The 18,816-nt window shown below is 37.4% G+C and overlaps 1 protein-coding gene across 1 annotated transcript in view; it reads right to left on the reverse strand.

Moving 5' to 3' along the window:
• opcml (opioid binding protein/cell adhesion molecule-like) overlaps positions 1-18,816 on the reverse strand; it is a 388,855-nt gene that overhangs the window by 197,486 nt on the left and 172,553 nt on the right. The window contains exon 2 of the mRNA XM_063486143.1: positions 18,415-18,490. Within this exon, the coding sequence (XP_063342213.1) occupies positions 18,415-18,490 (76 nt within the window). The remainder of the gene's footprint in view (positions 1-18,414; positions 18,491-18,816) is intronic.

Genomic DNA, 18,816 nt, shown 5'->3' on the forward strand with positions numbered 1-18,816 from the left:
AGCCTAGGTGGTACAGGTCTGCACTTTGGGCTAGACTCTAAGCCTGGACCGCAGGTCCTTACAGTACATGGAAGTGACCATAGCTGGCTCAGGATGTGTGTTTGGCAAGGGGCCAAGCAATGGAAGTGTGGCGTATGAAGCTTTGCCAGCCAAGGATTCCAACAGGAGTTCATTCTCCCAGATTTTGTTGAAAGCTGGAAAAACAGCCAGTTGGGCCATATTCTAGTTGAGTTGAACACATCTAGAGCACCCAGGGGAGGTGAACGGCACTAGTGGTGACAGCTGTTGGTGGTGGATCTATGAAGTGGAATCCGCCAGTGTTTACTGACAAAGGGCAGAAGACAACTACCAGGCACATTAAGTGTTAGTTGTCGGAATTGTCATAGAAGATTTCACTGCAGCCTGGATGATCTTTCATTGCACTCTGAATGTTATATGTAAACTTAGAAAATTCATGATTCCATATCTGTCCTGCACTATAATCCATGTCTAGTCATGCTATAGATTTACCAGTTCCCAAGCCAATAACTGAACTCTTACGGGTCTCACAGATCCAAAGAGTAACATCTTCACCTGACAGCTATAAATTTAGTGCATGATTCTTATTATTCTCAATGCCAGATAAGGGACACTGGACAGCCAGTAGAAGGTTAAAAACACACAGTCTCAATATGGACTGAGAGGCATGAAATGTTGCTGTACCAGAAATAACCTGCAGTTTCATTTTAAATGTTTATCACAGCACACTCTGAGATAAGTGGGCCATGTATCATAATTATCTCTTCCCAGCAAGTACACTATTAAAGGCATACGTGTCAGTTTTTCTCCTGAAAAGAACAAATAATAATGATAGAATAATGATATTGAAGTTCAGCGCTTAATTTGTCTTTTCAAAAATCTGAGGCCCATTAACTGCTGGGTGGATCTGCTTATTTCTCAGATGAAAAGCTGTGTTAAAAGCTAAGCTTGCTCTATTTTTCTTAAATATTTGTCCCATAGCCAAGATGTTTGTTTGATTTATCCTCACCTCTTAAAACTGGGCTGTTTCCCCAGGTGATGGAACAGATGGAATATCTAATTAGTGCACTTTCATCTGTGATTCTTTTTTTGACTGATTTCAAAAACAATGAAGAGCGTCACATAAACATTTTCAGTGACATACAAACATATGCAATATGCCAATATTGTAAACTTAAAGAAAAATAAGATGCTTGTTGGGTGAAAATGATAAGATTAACAGATCACACACAAGTGTGATCTAATGTCCATCAGCCAGTCAGATCAAATCCAAAAACAACAATGCATCTTGCTTTAAACAAGTCCATCAAAGCATGCATACATGGAAAAATGTTAAAAAAGGTTTATTTCTTTAAAACCTAAAGGCTGAAGTTACTCTGATCATATTATCAGATATTTACACAGTATTAACACAGAGCTGTTGCTTATTAATTGAGTTGGTCTACTTTAACAATACAAAAAATGGGCTGAAAATATACACACACACACACACACACACACACACACACACACACACACACACACAACTACACCAAACATCCATGTCATTGCTATGTAAGAATCAAAAAAAAAAAGAACATTTCAAATTTTTTCTTATTGTGGGATAAAAACCCTAAAATATTAGAAAGATAATCCCAAAATAATCCCATCATATCAGTTGATCCGATATAATGTGGCAACACTCGGAAGGAAAAACTCCTTCCTAACAGGAAGAAACCTGTGTCCAACTAGACACAGTGAGGGCAGCCATCTGCTGTGACTGCTTGGGGGTGAGGGAAAAGAAAAGACAGTAGAAGGAAACCACTCCTACTATGGGAGAGCGTGAGAGAGGTTCAGAATTTTATAATTACTAATGATTATATTCAACAGTTGTATATATATATGAATAAACACAGAGAGTGAAAAAGGTGGGTGAAGGATAAATGCTCTGTTTGCCACAAACCAAGGAATGAGTTGCAGTGAAAGGCAAGGCATCAAAAAGAAACATTTTAAGCCTAATTTTAAAATCAGAGAAATTGTATGTGTCTTAATTCCAAACTTAATTCAATTCAACTCAATTCCTTAATTCCATAAAAGACGACCCTGATGGCTAAAAGCTCAATTTCCTGTTCTACTTTTCAAAATAAATACAAGTTGGCCTGCAGTCTAAGAGCTCTATATGGATAATATGGTACTAGAACAAGGCCTGATTGTTCAAGATTTTATATGTAAGGAGAAAGACTTTCTAAATTTAACAGGGAGTCACTTAGGACAAGGTAATATGCAAATCATTTGGTCTCTATTTCTAGTTCCTGTTGGACTCTCACTGCACAGATCTGGATCAACTGTAGACTATTAAACGACCTGATAATAATGAATTTAAATAGTCTAGCTTAGGAGTGACAAATGCATGAAATAACTTTTCAGCATATGTGTGTTTTTCTCCACTGGGCTTTCTTGTCAGTAATCTTGATGGTAGTCCATGCCTGCCTACTCTGAAAATGATTTTATTTTTAAGTTTAATCCTCTGTGTTTTCTTCATTTTATAGAGATTAAGGTCAACCTCCTCAGGTAAATTCCCTAAAGCCTTTTGATACTTTGACAGGATCCTTGAGCTAGCCACTATTTCTAGAATTTCTGGATAATACCTCCCACCCACTCCATGACGTGCTGGCTAGTCACAGGAGCATCTTCAGTGAGAGACTGAGATTACCCAAATGCACCACTGAACGACACAGGAAATCATTCCTCCCTGTACAACTCCTCCATCTAATGAAAAGTACACAGTGCAATAGTTACACCCTTTTGCACATCCTATACATTATACAGTTTAGAGTAAAATGTCAACCATATATATTTAACCTCTGTAATATTATGGATATTTATAAATGAGCTAGGAACTATAACCCACACAATTTCCTCAGGTATTATTAAAGTATATCCACAATTGGTAGATCTCTAGTTAGAGGAAGAAGAGTGGAGAAGAAAATGGGTGTTGTGTACCTGCCAAGTAAAGGCAATTAAAAACTAGAGTTGCTCAGAAAAGTGTTCCTCCATTGGTAGTCATACTCAAGATATCCATTCAAATAAGTTGTAGGTAGAACTGTGAAATAGAGCAGCAGTAGATGAACACTATCAAAGAAACTGCTTTGTTACTATTGTCTGTTTACAGAAATCTTTAGGTCACACCTCTTTCAAGTGACACCATGCATGCATATACTGTAACAGGTACAGCTGAAACAACATGCTGGCTATAAGACTCAACAATTGCATAAGGACAAGGATCTCCTCTCCAGTGAAGGTGGACAAGTTTAAAAACCTAGGGTCAAACATCCAAAGTAATGGACAAGGAAAAGAGAGATCAATGCATATGAAAACGTAGTGTGTGGAGTATAAGGGTGATTTGTGACAGAAGTATCAAGAGAGAAATGTGAGATTTACCCAATGGTTGTGAGGCTTCTTATGATTTGCTATGAAGTATGTTTTTAAGAAGCTGAAACTGACAAAAAGACAGGAGGCAGCGCTGAAACTGTTAAGATTTTCACTGGGAGTGACCATGGTGAACGGGATTAGAAATAAATAAATGTTTAAAAAAACACTACTATCTCAGTGGATTTGTGATATAGCCCTTGTACATCTGTAGCTGTTCAATTATGACAAAAATCAAAATGATGTTATTGATCATAATACATTTTTATTTAACAAGATTATGCACCTACTTAAAATGAATCTTAAGTATTATGTTTTCATATTCATGGGAAGCCAATTCAGTAATTGGAAAACACTGTAAAGAGAGGCCATTAACTGGGTCAGATGATTGATTTATGGAGCTTTGTTTGCTATAAATGCATTTTAATCTGTTGACATTCAATCTTACTTTTTTACTCAAAAGCAAAACATCAAATATGAAAAGCTTTGTCGAAAGCTGTTAACCAGACTCTTAACATTGAAATGAAAATCATAATTTCAATACAGCAGTAATACACTATAAGCTGCTGGTTAATGTTAAACACAACTACATTGGTTCTTGATTGTTGTGCAACATCACTTGTTTGCTCTGCACTGCTAAGGGAAGTTGTTTATTTGGACATAAACAATTGCAAGTACTCAGGGCAGAAGTGCCAGGGCTGGTCCATCTGTGTGTCCACCATGTTCCACTTGTGTGTCTGGTGTTAGAAATTTAGTTTGTAAATAGTTGTAAATAGTCTTGTCATGTAGCAGTCGTGTATTTTGTTCACCTTGTACATATTCTTCACTGCAACAGCCTAGTAAGCGTGAGAAGCCATTTTTGTTGACCAGAAGGCACTTTTATGAGTTAATAGACCAAAAATCAAGTCGAGTTAAGGTGGACTGATTTTTCTATTATGAACAAAAAAGTCCTTCTGCTAAATTGGCTTTATTGATTTTTCAAAGTTAAACACTGAATGTCAGAAAGGTTTTACAGTAGCTGGTTTTCCAAACTGTTGGACCTACATTTATTATCTAATATTTTTCTGGTAAGAAGATAGTGTATTCCACAGGGTAGGAAAGTTTCCTTATGACTAGATGGTTACATACTGACTGGAAAAATAGAACAAGCAAGCAGCAAGCAGCTGCCACTAAAACATGCTGTTACTTTTTAACCCAGCTAAGTTGCTATATGGGGTAGCAGTGGTTTAACAGAAAACTCTCGTGTGGACTCTTGTTGAATTCATTTATATGGTTAACTCAATTCAGTTTTATTTACACAGTGCCAATGCACAACAACAGTTGCATCAAGGCGCTTTATATTTTAAGGTAAACCCTACAATAATACATACAGGGAAAAACCCAACAATCATATGACCCACTATGAGCAAGCACTTTGACCACAGTGGGAAGGAAAAACTTCCTTTTAACAGGAAGAAACCTCCGGCAGAACCACCAGGCTCAGGGAGGGCCGGCTATCTGCCACGACTGGTTGGGGTGAGAGAAGGAAGACAGGACAAAAGACATGCTGTGGAAGAGAGCCAGAGATAAATAACAAGTATTAATCAGTAATTCAGTCTGAGGTATGGCAAAATGCCAAAACTTCTCAGTTTTTCTGATTTGTGGTTTCTTGATTTGCACTATAATTCATGCTATCTTTCTCACAGCTTGCTCTAAAATAACAATACATGATTCTGTGTATCACAGCATCTCATGTAAAGGGTGTTGAATACTCTCCTCTCCTCCAGCTATCACTGTCAATTTGCCCTTGACCAAGTAAGTGAGCTCTTCAATGAGCCACTGATGCTGTGGCAGATCCCATGTGTGAATTCTGCATGAACGCGAACTAAGTGCAGTGAAAGTTGTTGTGCTGTGGGAAATATGAAACTACTCTCAGATGGCTTTCTTTTGGATACAGATATACCAGAACATGGTCTTTTGGCATATACCTCTTTGAAGAAGTCATCATTTTCATAAATATTGATTTTATGCCAGAGAATAAATTACCATTATATATTTTTAGCAAACTGGTACTGAAGCTTGATAGTGAAGCTTGCTTTGCAAAGTATTAGTATGAAATAAATACATATGAAATATAAGAAAAGAAAAACCTTGAACCCTTGGTCCCTACAGCAAGGGAAACTGGTGGCTTTTTTATTCTGGGGCACAGGCAGAAAACACAACTAAATAAAAAGCTATTTTAAAAAAATCTTTTTTTTTCTCCTGTGTATGAGCTAGGTATTTACAAAATTTAAAAAAAAAAATAATGAAAAAAATGAACAGCCTGAGATGCCACATGCACACTTTTACAACACTAGACAATTCATCCACTATCTCCACAGGAATACCTTCCTGTAAATAGGATGTATCTCGTTTTTAGCTACATTTATAAGGAATAAACTACAAGAAAAGAGTGGAGACAATTTATTTTTGGACCAGATGTTTGTGCTGTCCAGCCTCATCTTCAATGTCCAATTACTCATCAATTCCTCAGTTGGATATAATTGTCCACTAACACTTTTTCCTTCTGCATCTTTCTGACTGTTTTGTCACTGTTGTGCATTTATCTTCGATCAGTGTCATTGCTGTCATTGCTGGTATGTACCATTGGCAGAAGATTTACTGTGTCTCCCAGCACAGTCTCAAGAGCATGGACTACATTCTAGGACACACGCAGTTTTTCTAGGAAACCTGGACAAAGCCATAGAAGGCCCTTAACCCATCAGCAGGAGCAATATGTGCTCCTTTTAGCAAAGAGGAACAGGATGAGCACTGTGAGTGCCCTACAAAATGATCTCTGAGAAGCCACTAGTCTCATTGTCTCTGATCAAACAATCAGGTAACATGATTGATTGATTGATTGATTGATTGTTAATTTATTTCAAACATGTAAACAATATACAGGTACATTTAGAAAATAAAATAAGAGAGAAAAAAAATACTATACCAAAGTCAATACATTTCAATATTGCTACCGTTCTGATTCATTTACACGTTGAAAGAGAGTGGGAAGAAGTAAACACTTATTTAATCTCACCCCTTTGCCATAAGTTATCAGTTAATATTTAGTCAGCTTCCTTACTGATATAATCTGTAATAAAAATAGTGAACAGATTTCTGATATACTATAATATCACATCATGAATTTATTTAAATAGAGACATTCACTTAATTTCAATATTTTCCCTTTCTTTATAGTTCGAGAAGATCATATTTTTATAACTCTTTTTGAACTGTTTTATGTTTGGACATTGCTTTAATTCCATATTCAGACTGTTCCACAGTTTCACTCCATGAACAGAAACACAAAAGCTTTTTCTTGTAGTACGTACCTTCCCTGTTTTAAAGTTACAAAAACCCCTTAAATTATAACTTCCTTCTTTCAAAACATGCAGATGGTTCGAGGACCCAACATTATCTGCAGGGCCTTGTGCTCACTATATATGCAAAAAAATTCCTCTCTCACCCTTTGCCGGGCGGTTTTTATCCTCCAAGCTCAGGTTCACTACCAGATGCCTGGGAGCTTGGGGGTCCCGCAGAGTATCTTTGCTGTTCCTAGGACTGCACTTTTCTCGACAAAGAGAGTGGCTGTTGTCCCTGGTATCGGCTAGAGCCATTGGCTTTGGAGGTCACTGCATATGTGTTTGTGTGTGTGTGTGTGTGTGTGTGTGTGTGTGTGTGTGTGTGTGTGTGTGTGTGTGTGTGTGTGTGTGTGTGTGTGTTTGTGTGAGTGTGTGTGTGTGTGTCTGTATTCCATTTGCTTGGAATATTTAACATTTCATAATTGCACAAATTCTGAACATGATTCCCAAAGAGGTGGGGGAAGGGGATCAATCTGAAGCGAATCAATTAATTACAGCCAGTGGTTTCAACCACTTATTTGTCTAATGTGGTATGACATTCTTCCCAGATGACTCCTAGTCATTTTTATCCATATTAATGAGCACCATCAGCTGGCCGACTGAGACAAATTCCCTCCTTCCTTCCTTGTCTTCAGACAGTGAAATCTGGTTATAATAATAAATCAAGGCCACTTATCGATTTCCAGTGCCTAAGTCAGAAACATACAGTAAACACTATGTGCATTAAAGTGGGACACTGCAGGGACCCTGCATTTTCCAAGATCGGTGCCTCGCCTCTACTCAAATGAATGTTCTACCTTAAAACATATTAAAAAAGACTAGTTTTGATTGCATTGGTCAATATATTTTTTACAAAAGGGAGTTATTTTCAGGCATTGATATGCATGTTACTGAGATGTGTGTAAGATCTGTGACAAGATCTGTGACATTTCGCATCACATCTTCTTATAAGCTAAGGCTGACAGTTAAGTCTCATTTACAGCCATATTTACTGCATTCTGTTGGTAATTGATGAATGTAGCTGCTCGGTTTGTGCTGAAGTTGTTCCAGTAGTATTAGTTAAGTCTTATCACTATACTACCCTGAGCATTTTGAAGGCAACAGAAAAATATTATGTCAACCCCATACTTGATTCTAAGTATAGCTGAGCCGCACTATCCTTGAAGCAGCATTAGCCAGGGAACAGAATCAATGGGAGGCACATTTCCCTGGCATATTCCTCCATTAGGGGGATCTGTTTTGGTAGAGGGCCGACGGCTGAGATCCAGGACTCAAGGAGAGACGGGAGAGTTAGAAATGATTTGCCAGGTCACCGGAGGCCAATACTTTGTTGTGACAGATGGTCAGAGATGTCTCAATAAGGGAGGAGAGATCTTGAGTGGAATGAACTAAGGATATAATGCTGGAGTTTCCAAGAGCTACATTAATTAACAGTTCATCAGCTTATATGGCATTATTTCAGATAAATGTCCAATGATGAAAATCCTTTTCCGTTGTGCTCGCGGCTGCAACAAGTAACAATCACCTCTATTGGGGAATAACTGCAAAGTGAAAAGTTATTTTGGTTTTGGTTTTACATTTTGGTTTCTACTTGAGCGGTAACTCTGAGGTGCCTCTGACTGCTGTGACCGAAAAGTTTCTAGAGGTGCAAAAAGCAGATTCTCAAAATGCAAACCCTGTGCCCTCTTATATTAACAGGCAAAGAGTGTGCTGACACCACATACGCAAGCTTTCTAATATGACTTCTATTGCCCCTAGAGAGGATGCCCTACTTTTTCAGCATTCCATTCCTAAAAGAGAAAATATAAAACAAAAGGACAAGTAACATTCCTCATTAATAAATATATGATCAACTTATGCTTATATGCATATCGAGAAAATTTCTAAATCAAATTCTTGTCTTAAAACCATAAAGAGGTTAAAACGGGAGAGAATCACATTTTACTCATTATTTTTGCAAATATATGCAACTTGGTGTTCTTAAGTCTAACCACATCTCCCCTTCTTTAGAGGTTGACGTTCTATACTGTATTCCTATGTAATATATTATTTGTGTTCACACAGCACACATGTAAGCAGACAGGCAGACATGGAGATTTCATAAGTACATTTTAGTTCTCCTTGAAAACTGACAAACTAAAAAACAAAACTCTCAATGATGATATTTTGATTTCAAAGAGATTTTAAATGAAAGAAAACTCATGCACAAACAGATAATAGTGGTAAATGCAATCTATGTAATGCAAATAATCAGTGATGAGATTCAGAAAGAGATTAGGTTTAATATTCTCATAACATTTTTCTATAACATTTTTTATAATCAGTGAGAGTACTATAGTTACCTTGTCTATATGCATTGCAAATCTTACCAGTATTGCTGTTTAAATTTCAAGGCCACTTTTTCTTCATAAAAAGCTGCTTTTGTGATTGGAAAAACAGCAAATAGATCATCATCAAAAATTCCAACATTTGGAATTTTGGAAAAGCGACAAGAAGTGGAGGTAACTGAACTTTCTTAGAGTAATAAGACATTCAGGTAAATTGTGCCACTGGACTTAAACCTGATGATGTAGGAATTTTCACACACACAAAAAAATACTCTTATGCACCACACTTTCATACATAAATGTATACATCATATTATATTACTTTTCCTCAATGCTTTCTTCAATTGATGAGTAAGAGAGATGTGCTACAAACAATATGGAAAAGGTAGGTAGGAGAGTGAAAGTAGTAGAGCATAAACTGCCTGGCAGAATGTGGCACGAATGGAAGGTGCTCCTGATGAGTATTAATGATATCAGAAAAATGCACCCAAACATGCACAAGGTGGGGACAGCAAAGACAGGCTGTAATGGATGTGGCTGGCTCTCACTAGTGGAGAATCTAGTTGGACTGCAGCACGGTGCATAGGTTTCTGGGTATTAAAAATTAATGACTATCTCAGTGATTTACGACAACACAGGATGCTGAAACTCAACTCAACCTTCCTCAAGATGGATGCCTAGGTAGTGATAAAGGAAGACCAATGCAAGCCTGGTGGACTACTAGTGAGTGGGACATCGGAACTTGACCCTCAATATCTGCAATATCCAGAGGTTTTCACCTTGATGACATGGTCTACATGACATTTACCCCATTAAGTGTTGAGAATGGTATAAAGACTAGAATTAAAGATCACTAATTAATATATCTGGATTTAGAAGATATTTTACTGACACACAATGCATTTTCTGTCCATATATGTCTGAATCCATATAGGTCAAACTTAACACTTGTTCCACTGAATGAAACAAAACAAAATGGCTGAGTCATGCTTGTTAGCCTACCCTTAGGCTTTCCATTTTAATACGTCCTTGTCCGCTCATATTCCTGATACCATTTTAGCTGTGACTACCTTCCTAATGGTGTACTCATAGTGCAGTACAGCGTTTTAAGTCAACGTCTGTGAACTTCTGAACATTAAACAAGAAGTTGACAGAGAGGCAGGAGGTAGTTAAATGATATTTACAATCATGAGATATGACTTGCTGACTTAAAAAAAAAAACACTGTAGGACTGCAAAGAGGTCTAGGTAGCATGAATCATAAATATTTTTTTCTATTTCTTTCTTATGAAAAATGGCACAAGCTTTAAGTAATGCTACTTAATTAAGCTACTATGTCTTTTTTCCTAGATGGAGCAACAGTCATGACTGATTGAAGCCTACACATATATAGTGTAGTTTCACAGGGCCATGGATACTTATTCAGTCAAGGAGTTCCTTTGCTTTGAATAATGTATGAGGCTCATTTATGCAGGAAAAGAATAGGAAGTTTAGCATTCCAGTGTTTCTTGCCTCAAATGTTTCTCCAGGCTGATGATTTCCATTGGTGACTCAATGGTTTTGTCTTGGGAATAAGTAAAAGCCTGCCAAAATACATGATAGTTTCTACTGAATAACAGATAATCCTATGGCCACAATTACAAATACACCTTTTACTAGAAATCAACCCTTCATTCTGCGTGCACTACATTCCCAGCCCAGTAAGTATTCATTTTAAGTACTGTGCAAACATATAATAACATGAAGACTGCTCAATAAACTGGAGTTCTTTTGGTCAGTTCTACATGTCTTGATGTCTTTGTTTAGGAGTAAAAATGCTTTAAGATAGTCAAATGTCTCCACTTCCACCTTGGATGACGAGGATAACAAGTAATTATGAGTAGCTTTCTCAGTTTCATACAACTGCAGTGATCACTGCAAAACAAATGTATAATATCCGTGTCCAGTATGTGTTTTGCAAGCATATAACTGCAGTAAACAAAATATACTATGATGCAACATCATTGTATAGTCATATCTATGGCAGAAAATGAATCAAATAAGTATTAGAGCTATGACTAGATATAATTATTGAAGAATCTCTCAGCTATTGGTACATTAGTTACCCCTTAGTCATCTTTAAGTCTATATTCTTTAGTCTATGGAATAATATTATGGATGTCCTGTATTATCCAACCTAAAAGACTTCAAGATATTAAATTTTTATTTCTAAAACACAAAACAGCACCAGCAAAACCTCTTTGGATACCAGAAAATGCAAACTCATCAATCGATTAATTTACTAAACACTTGACCTTTAAAAATTATAATGATTTTCCATTTAATTTAATCCCAGATTTCCTGTTCATTTTTCAGTACATAAAGTTCGTAGACTACGTGTTAGAGATTTCCATCTGAAAAAGCATACCCAAATTCAGTCAATAGTTTCACAACACTGAGGTCAACACAAATAACCTTAAGCTCTATGGACAAGGGACTGAAACAAAAACCATGAGAAAAAGTAAATATATTTGTATTTATATAGAACTAATTAACATGTATTTTAAGAAGTGTCTGCAATAGTGTCTAAAACTGAGCAATTGGAATATTATATTTTCTATTACAACAGTTATTTGTACCTTATGTACCAATGGAAGAACAAGTTGTTTAACCCAACTACTGCTTTCTTAGCAATACCCCATAAGACAGCCTGATGTCAGACATAACAATGTCTCACTGTAGACATATATAGTGAGTCACCCAACCTGACTTGGTACAAAAGGCAATTCAAATGACATCTTCTTAAAAAAGGTTGTGCCAGTTCCCAAGTTGCACCTTTGTTCAGACAGTCCTGCCATCATACCATTCATTTCTCCACACTCTACTATACAATGCTAAAATGCTACAATGCTATTTAGCCATCTCTGCTGCTCATCTATCGAGCTGGGAGAAGTGCCACAGCGAGCCATATTCCAAATGGTCTGTCAGTGAAATACTCAGTGGCAGTGAAGGAAAGCAGAAGCTCTCCGTTGATCTTTTCAGAGGTTTCTGAAGCAGAACAACAATGACTTCATGTTTACCCCTCATTGATAATAAGACTTAAGCCAGAGCAGAGCTCTCCTCAAGGATAATGGTTATATCTAAAACAGGATTTACCACCTACCCCTCAAACAGATTCCAGCCAGACCTCCAATCAGTGTCTCATAAAATATCAGCTGGATGACTGCATCCCAAAGCCACTGCCATGAATATCAACAGTGACTCGCAGAATACAGAGGAAATAAAGGCATGAATGATGCAGAGTGTTTGTGGTAATCAAACAGGGTAGGTCCATCCTGTGTGACCCATTCATTTCCACTATATTCTCATCACTGCCAGTGCAAACAGAGATGAGAAAGAATAACCTTTAAATATGGACAACTCCCATATCATTGAAGTGATTCGATTTGGGTAGCTGAATATACACCAAAGAATACACCAAAGTGTCTTGATGCATGCTCAATCATCCAGGTAAATAGATCCCAAAAGTTAATTCTGTTCATCTGGATGTAGCATTTTCAGTGGGGAAAAAAACGATCCCACTGAAAACGCTACATCCAGATGAACAGAATTAACTTTTGGGAATACACCAAAGAGCAACATCTCACGTAGAGTTAAAGATACAAACAAAATGACACTACCAAATGGCCGTGAAACACTCTACAGTTAAATAAACAACCAGCAGTAACTCAGATGTCAGCCATATTCTGTTGTCCTTGGGTTTTCACTAGTTCAGGATAGTGTAAATCACATGCATGTCTTGCCCTACCAGTGGAGCTCCTCACTTGCAGGTGAAAATAATTGAATGGTGACACCTTGTGCCACAGAGGTTTCTTTCAACTACTAAATATAACTTGAGAAACACTTGATAAGAATTGTAGCTTAGCATGAGTGCTGTGGATAAAAATCATGTGTTCCTCACATTTATTACAAAAACTCTCAATTTTAAGTAATTCGAATTCTTTATTGTTTTTTACTTTCTGTAATTATTTACATGAAACAACAGCTGGCATGGTGATATGTAAGCCTGCTATGTATTACAAACTGCTCAGTTCACTAGCCATAGCATTTCAATGGGCATTAGCAAGTCAAGTTAGGTGCTTTAGCCTGAAGGTAGTATGACTAAGCCTTCTGTACATGTTTTTATAGAGCAGGTAAATTGTAAATTATATTCATTTATATAGAACCTTTCTAATCTTACTGCTAACTCAACAACTATGCTTTAAAGTATATGGTACATTCATGCAGTACAACCTCCAAACCAGCACCATGAACGTAAAAAGCATAAACACATGCAGGGATGGGTTGTTAATTGTAAACAAATATTGTTAGTACACTATTTTACTCTCCATTCAGTGTCCACTGAGCCACTGGCAGTGCAATATAGTGCTCTCTGGCTCCAGAACTGGTAATATTGTTCCAAATTTTCCACAGTACTACTGCCTACTATCTCCATCACAATATGCAGCACAACCACTTATCTTGGTACTTAATGACTGCCACAAGTCATTCACTAAACAAGTAGAAGCAGATAGAGTGCTGTGAAAAATTATTTTCTCCCTTGGAGATTTATTTCCATTTATATTTTGAGAATTTGTTTTTTTCTTTGCAAATAACACACAAAATGTGAATTTTCCCCAAATCATGTTTTTTTGTTTTGTTTTGTTTATTAAACAAGGTGTTTTTAAATGATCATTTCATTTATTAAGCGAAAAAAGGAAACTCAAGCTCAGTTGAAAACCAAAGTCAGTGTGGAAAGGGTTACAAAGGCATTTTAAAGCTTGGGGAATCCAGTAATCTTTACTGAGTCATTATCCACAAATAAAGAAAACCTTGAAGAGTGGAGAACCTTCCCAGGAGTGGCCAGCCTAACAAAATTACTCTAACAGCATATTGACAACTCATTCAGGAAGTCACAAAAGAACCGAGGCCTGCAAGCCTCACTTGCCTGAGTTTAGCTCAGTATTCAGATTTAACAAAAAGGAGACTGTGTTATTTTTCGTCAGGAGTGGTTTTTGTGTGGAACTCTCCCATGTATGCCATTTTTACCCAAAGACTCATTTCACATTTGCCAAAAAACATACACATCTTCAAGATCTCCAAAGGGATAAATATTCTGTGCAGTGACAAGACAAAAGTTTTTGGTTTTTGGAAAAGTTCTGTCCAATTTCTAAAAAGAACATAATTCTAACAATCAAATGTGGTGGTGGTAGTGTGATGCTCTAGGGCTGTTTTGCTGCTTTAGGACTTAGCCACCTTGTTATAGTTGATGGAGTCATAAATTCTGCTCTCTACCAGAAATTCCAGAAAAAAATGTCTGGGCCCTAGTTTTTGCCCTGAAGCTCAAGTCCACTTGGATTATGCAATTGGACAATGATCTGAAACACATCAGCAAGACCACTTCTGACTGGCTAAAAAGAGATGGCTTTAAATGGTCTAGACTTAAATCCACTTTAGATGATCTGGCATGACCTTACACAGGCCATGCATGCTCAAAACCCTCCAATGTGCCTCACTTGAAAACAATTCTCCAAAGAAGAGTTGGCCAAATTGATATGAAAGACTCATTGATGTAGCACAACTAGTTATTAGGTTTGGGGGACAATTACTTCTTTGAATAGGCTCAGGTAAATTTGGGTGAAATCATCATTTTAAAACTGCATTTCTATGTATTCAACTTATCTATGTCCAATATTAAAATATGTTTGGTAATCTGAAACATGTAAGGGTGACAAATTTACAAAAAAACAAAACAAAAACAAAACAAAGAAAAGAAATCAGAATAGGGGGCAAATACCTTTTGACAACACAGTATTTATTATTCAAAAAGAAAAGAGAAATGCTTGTGGAAAAATGCTGGGATTACCAGCAGCTGCACATTCTACCTTAAAGACAGTCATACCTGTATAATATACACATACTGGCTTTAAACTGATTTGTTTCTCTAACATGTGCAACCCAGGGATTTTTTTTTTGTGGTGATCTGTGTATTTGTGGAAAAAAGTCATATTGCTTCCAAAGCTGAGCTGAATGATGCTAATTATTCTGCTGCTCACATCTTCTGAAGTTCCCGCTGGCAGTGGCTTTCTTTATGTCAGAATGATACTGCTTTGTGTTGCCCTTGACTGTCTTAATATTAAAGCTTAGTGGAAGCAAAATAACCTTTGAGGAATTCTTCTACCTACAGCTCGGAAGAAGCAATCGTTCATTTAAAACATATTGCCAGAATCACATTAATGCTGTACTTTCCCTGGAATAAAAGCTTTTAACTCTTGACAACCTGCTGCTGTCACTTGGCTCGCATCACTATATTTGATTCCTGATGTGAGATAGAAACACTTTCTGGTTCAGGGTGGAATGTATCATTGTTTGAATTTCTTGTTGTAGGACAACTTTGATAACCTGAAGAAATTTACTGTCAGGAAAATGCAACAAATGAGATCATGGCTGCCTTCCAAGCAATAATGCATTTCCCCAAATATGCAGTTTCTCAGTACTATAATTTATTTGCAAATATGTGTTATTAGAATATAATTGTAGCAGTGTTTTAATCTTATTAAATGACTGTTTAATAAATACACAGACAGTGTTGCCATTCATGTCAAATGAAACAATCAAATCAGAGGTCAGCTCCACAGCTGCCCTCATCCTCTGCCTCCAGTCCAAAACTTGCTGCCCCTGGACCACCTCTCTAAGTCCAAATCTCAACACCTGCTGTCCTTCCAAGCTTCTGCATCTTTGCCATTTGGTTGATGAGGCTGATCACAGGCAAGGCAGAGGGGGCTCACAGCATCAGCCTTGCAGGGTGCTCTAGGCATGTAGCTGTCAAATGTGGACATGGACAATGCCATCGCATAGCAGCTCCACAGGCCTTATTCCCACCCACAGAAGCCAGCAAGGCGGAGGAGAATTATTTCTGTGTTGCTTTCATCATCATCCAGTGGCCCCTGCTTGGGGGAAAGCTCAAAGCAATGCATGTGGATGGCATGGTTTCCTACATTATGGACTGACTAGCTCACTGACAGCTCATCTTGCTCAAGGGCAGTGTATTGGATACACTGTGGCGCAGCACAGGGTTACTCTATTGTCAGCTTTTGGTTCAATTTCTAAACCTCTCTTTCAAAGATTGAACTTGGGGTCATGGCAGTGCAACAAGTTCTTTGATGACTTCTCTGCTGTGGGGTGTACATGTTAGGATAGGAAAAGGAGAATATTAAGGAGCCAAAAGAAACCTAACATCTGCTACAGTCATAACCTTTTGCAGCTTGACATCAGCATGACAAAGGAGCTAGTGGATTTCAGCCAGTCACCATTCAGTGTGAGGAGTATGAAATGGCTGGTTTTAGTTAATCCAACAGGCTACTTAACAAGTTCTATTAATCAGGGAAGGGCAGCCTACATTTATACAGGCTAGAAATGACTAAAAGATTACCAGAGTAGAACAGGGGAGAAAAGATGAAGACTAGGCAGAGTTCCATCTTGGACTACACAGGGGTGCAACCAGTGTATGACACATGATGACCTTCCACATACTATAGTGTCCAAAAGACATTACAATAATTCTAGTCCAAGTACCTCATGTCAGGCAGCCTACAGTCATTTGAACTCTATTGCCCTACTCTGACAACCAAAGGTACTGAGCCACAACATATAAACATAAGAATTTTACTACATAATTACATAGCCACAGAAGTCTGTGTCTATTGAGTTGCTTGTGAATTATACTTACATCTGCAGCAGAAACATTTTTCTTCATATGCTTCCTTCTTCACATTTACAGATTACATTATTTTCATGTGCTTACTGTCACAAACTTTCAGCATTTCATTTTCTGTATTTATTACAATTTCATCCTCATTCAAACTAAATTTAAAAATATCTAATTTCCAGATACAGGTAGGTAAAAAGTTAAAAGTACAAAAGTTAAAAGTACTGTGTAAACTTTGTAAATCCCAGAGGAAATGATGTAAATCAAGTCAATGTCAAGTCAATATGACAACCATAGTATATAATTTGCAATATTTTCATCCTCATCAAATCACTCATAATCCCATCCAAAAAGCATGAAGGCTCCCTTATAATTATGGAATTGACCACCCCTTTTAACACAGAAATGTTTCATCGCAGCCTGATAAAGATGAGCTCTTAAAGCTTGTAGGCAGTGGTTTCTCCAGCGATGTGGCGTGCTTCACAGGTAAGTAAAAGAGCCATTGGAGTTGAAACATGAATGACTTGCTTGCTTTTATTTATCTTTTCAGAACAGACCGATTTTTGGCAGAGATAATGAGATTCTAAATTGTCTACTTAAGTATGATTCACAAGTGACTCTCACATAAGAAGAGGGTCCATATTAATTATTTTTAATTGTTAACAATGTGTGAAAGTTTGAAAACTATTGACCCAAACAATGTCAGAAAACAAAGCTACTGGATTAATGTGTTTCTCTACATATGTCACCAATCTATAAAATCTAATAAATACATATCATTTATTTTTATATATTGGTGTGTATTTATGTATGTATTCATGTGGGTAGGCAAATGTACCGTACCCTATCTGTCATTCTTTCACAGGGATTCTGAATTTCTAACACCGCACCTGCTTTTTTCTGAAACAAAATGAACAGCAAGCAAGCAACACTCAAATAAAATAATCTCACAGTGAAGAGTGGGGAGATGAGAAAAAATAAAATATCATAAAATGCAACGTTGACACATAGTTAAATCATATGCTGGAGTGCTATAATAGAACACGGGTTCAAATATACAAGTGTTAAATCTGATAAGAACACTGTTAACCACTCAAAGTTCTTAAAAGATGAAAACAACACATAGCTTTTCACAAAGAGAATGAATAAAATGAAAATAAGTCATAATTGCATTTGTATTTGTATCACATGAGCAAATCAATAGTAGGCTACGCAACCCCTCCTAATTTTCAATGTGAGTACCTCAGCTCTGTGCATCAAGACAAGACATTAACCAGTCAGATCAATAACATTCAAGGGCAATGAGCAGAAGGGGCTAAACACCGAGTTAGGCATGCTATAACTTATCTTCTGCATGTGCACCTATAAAACAAACGAGCACTAGTGCGTTCTTATATAGGTTATGGTGACCTTTAGTAACTCATGTAGTAGAGGCTGACTACTTGATTAGCTGTTCGGACCAAGACATAGAAGCTATAAAGACGGAATCAGTTCCCGTGCTGCACAAGAGGAAATCATATTAGTGATGTGACAATGAAAGATAATCCGAGACTTACTTTAAGACGGCGCTGTCTCCCTGTCTGACGGTGATGTTGTCCTTTAATACAGAATCCCCGCTTCTAGCTGGAACTCCTGCAGGTACAAGGAATAACAATTTAAGTCCGATGACGACAAGGCATTTCCCAGACACCGCCAGATAACCACAAATTCCCATGTTTTTATATCACTGCGCAACTTCCAAGAGGACTTGAACGTCTGATATTCCCCTTTGCGTTTTGAGCTAGGGACCGCAAAATTCCACTCCACAAACAAAACGCAGTATAGCCTGCTGGAACTGCGCTCGACCTGCTTTTGCTTCAAACGAAAAGCCTCGTTATGAAATCCCGTAACCGTGTCTTTGCGTCCGCCAGCCGCTCTAGGAAAATGACTTCGGAGGAGAGAGAAAAGCACCGTGTTTC

The sequence above is a fragment of the Pelmatolapia mariae genome, linkage group LG10_11 (assembly GCF_036321145.2).
Source record: "Pelmatolapia mariae isolate MD_Pm_ZW linkage group LG10_11, Pm_UMD_F_2, whole genome shotgun sequence".
Lineage (NCBI taxonomy): Eukaryota > Metazoa > Chordata > Actinopteri > Cichliformes > Cichlidae > Pelmatolapia > Pelmatolapia mariae.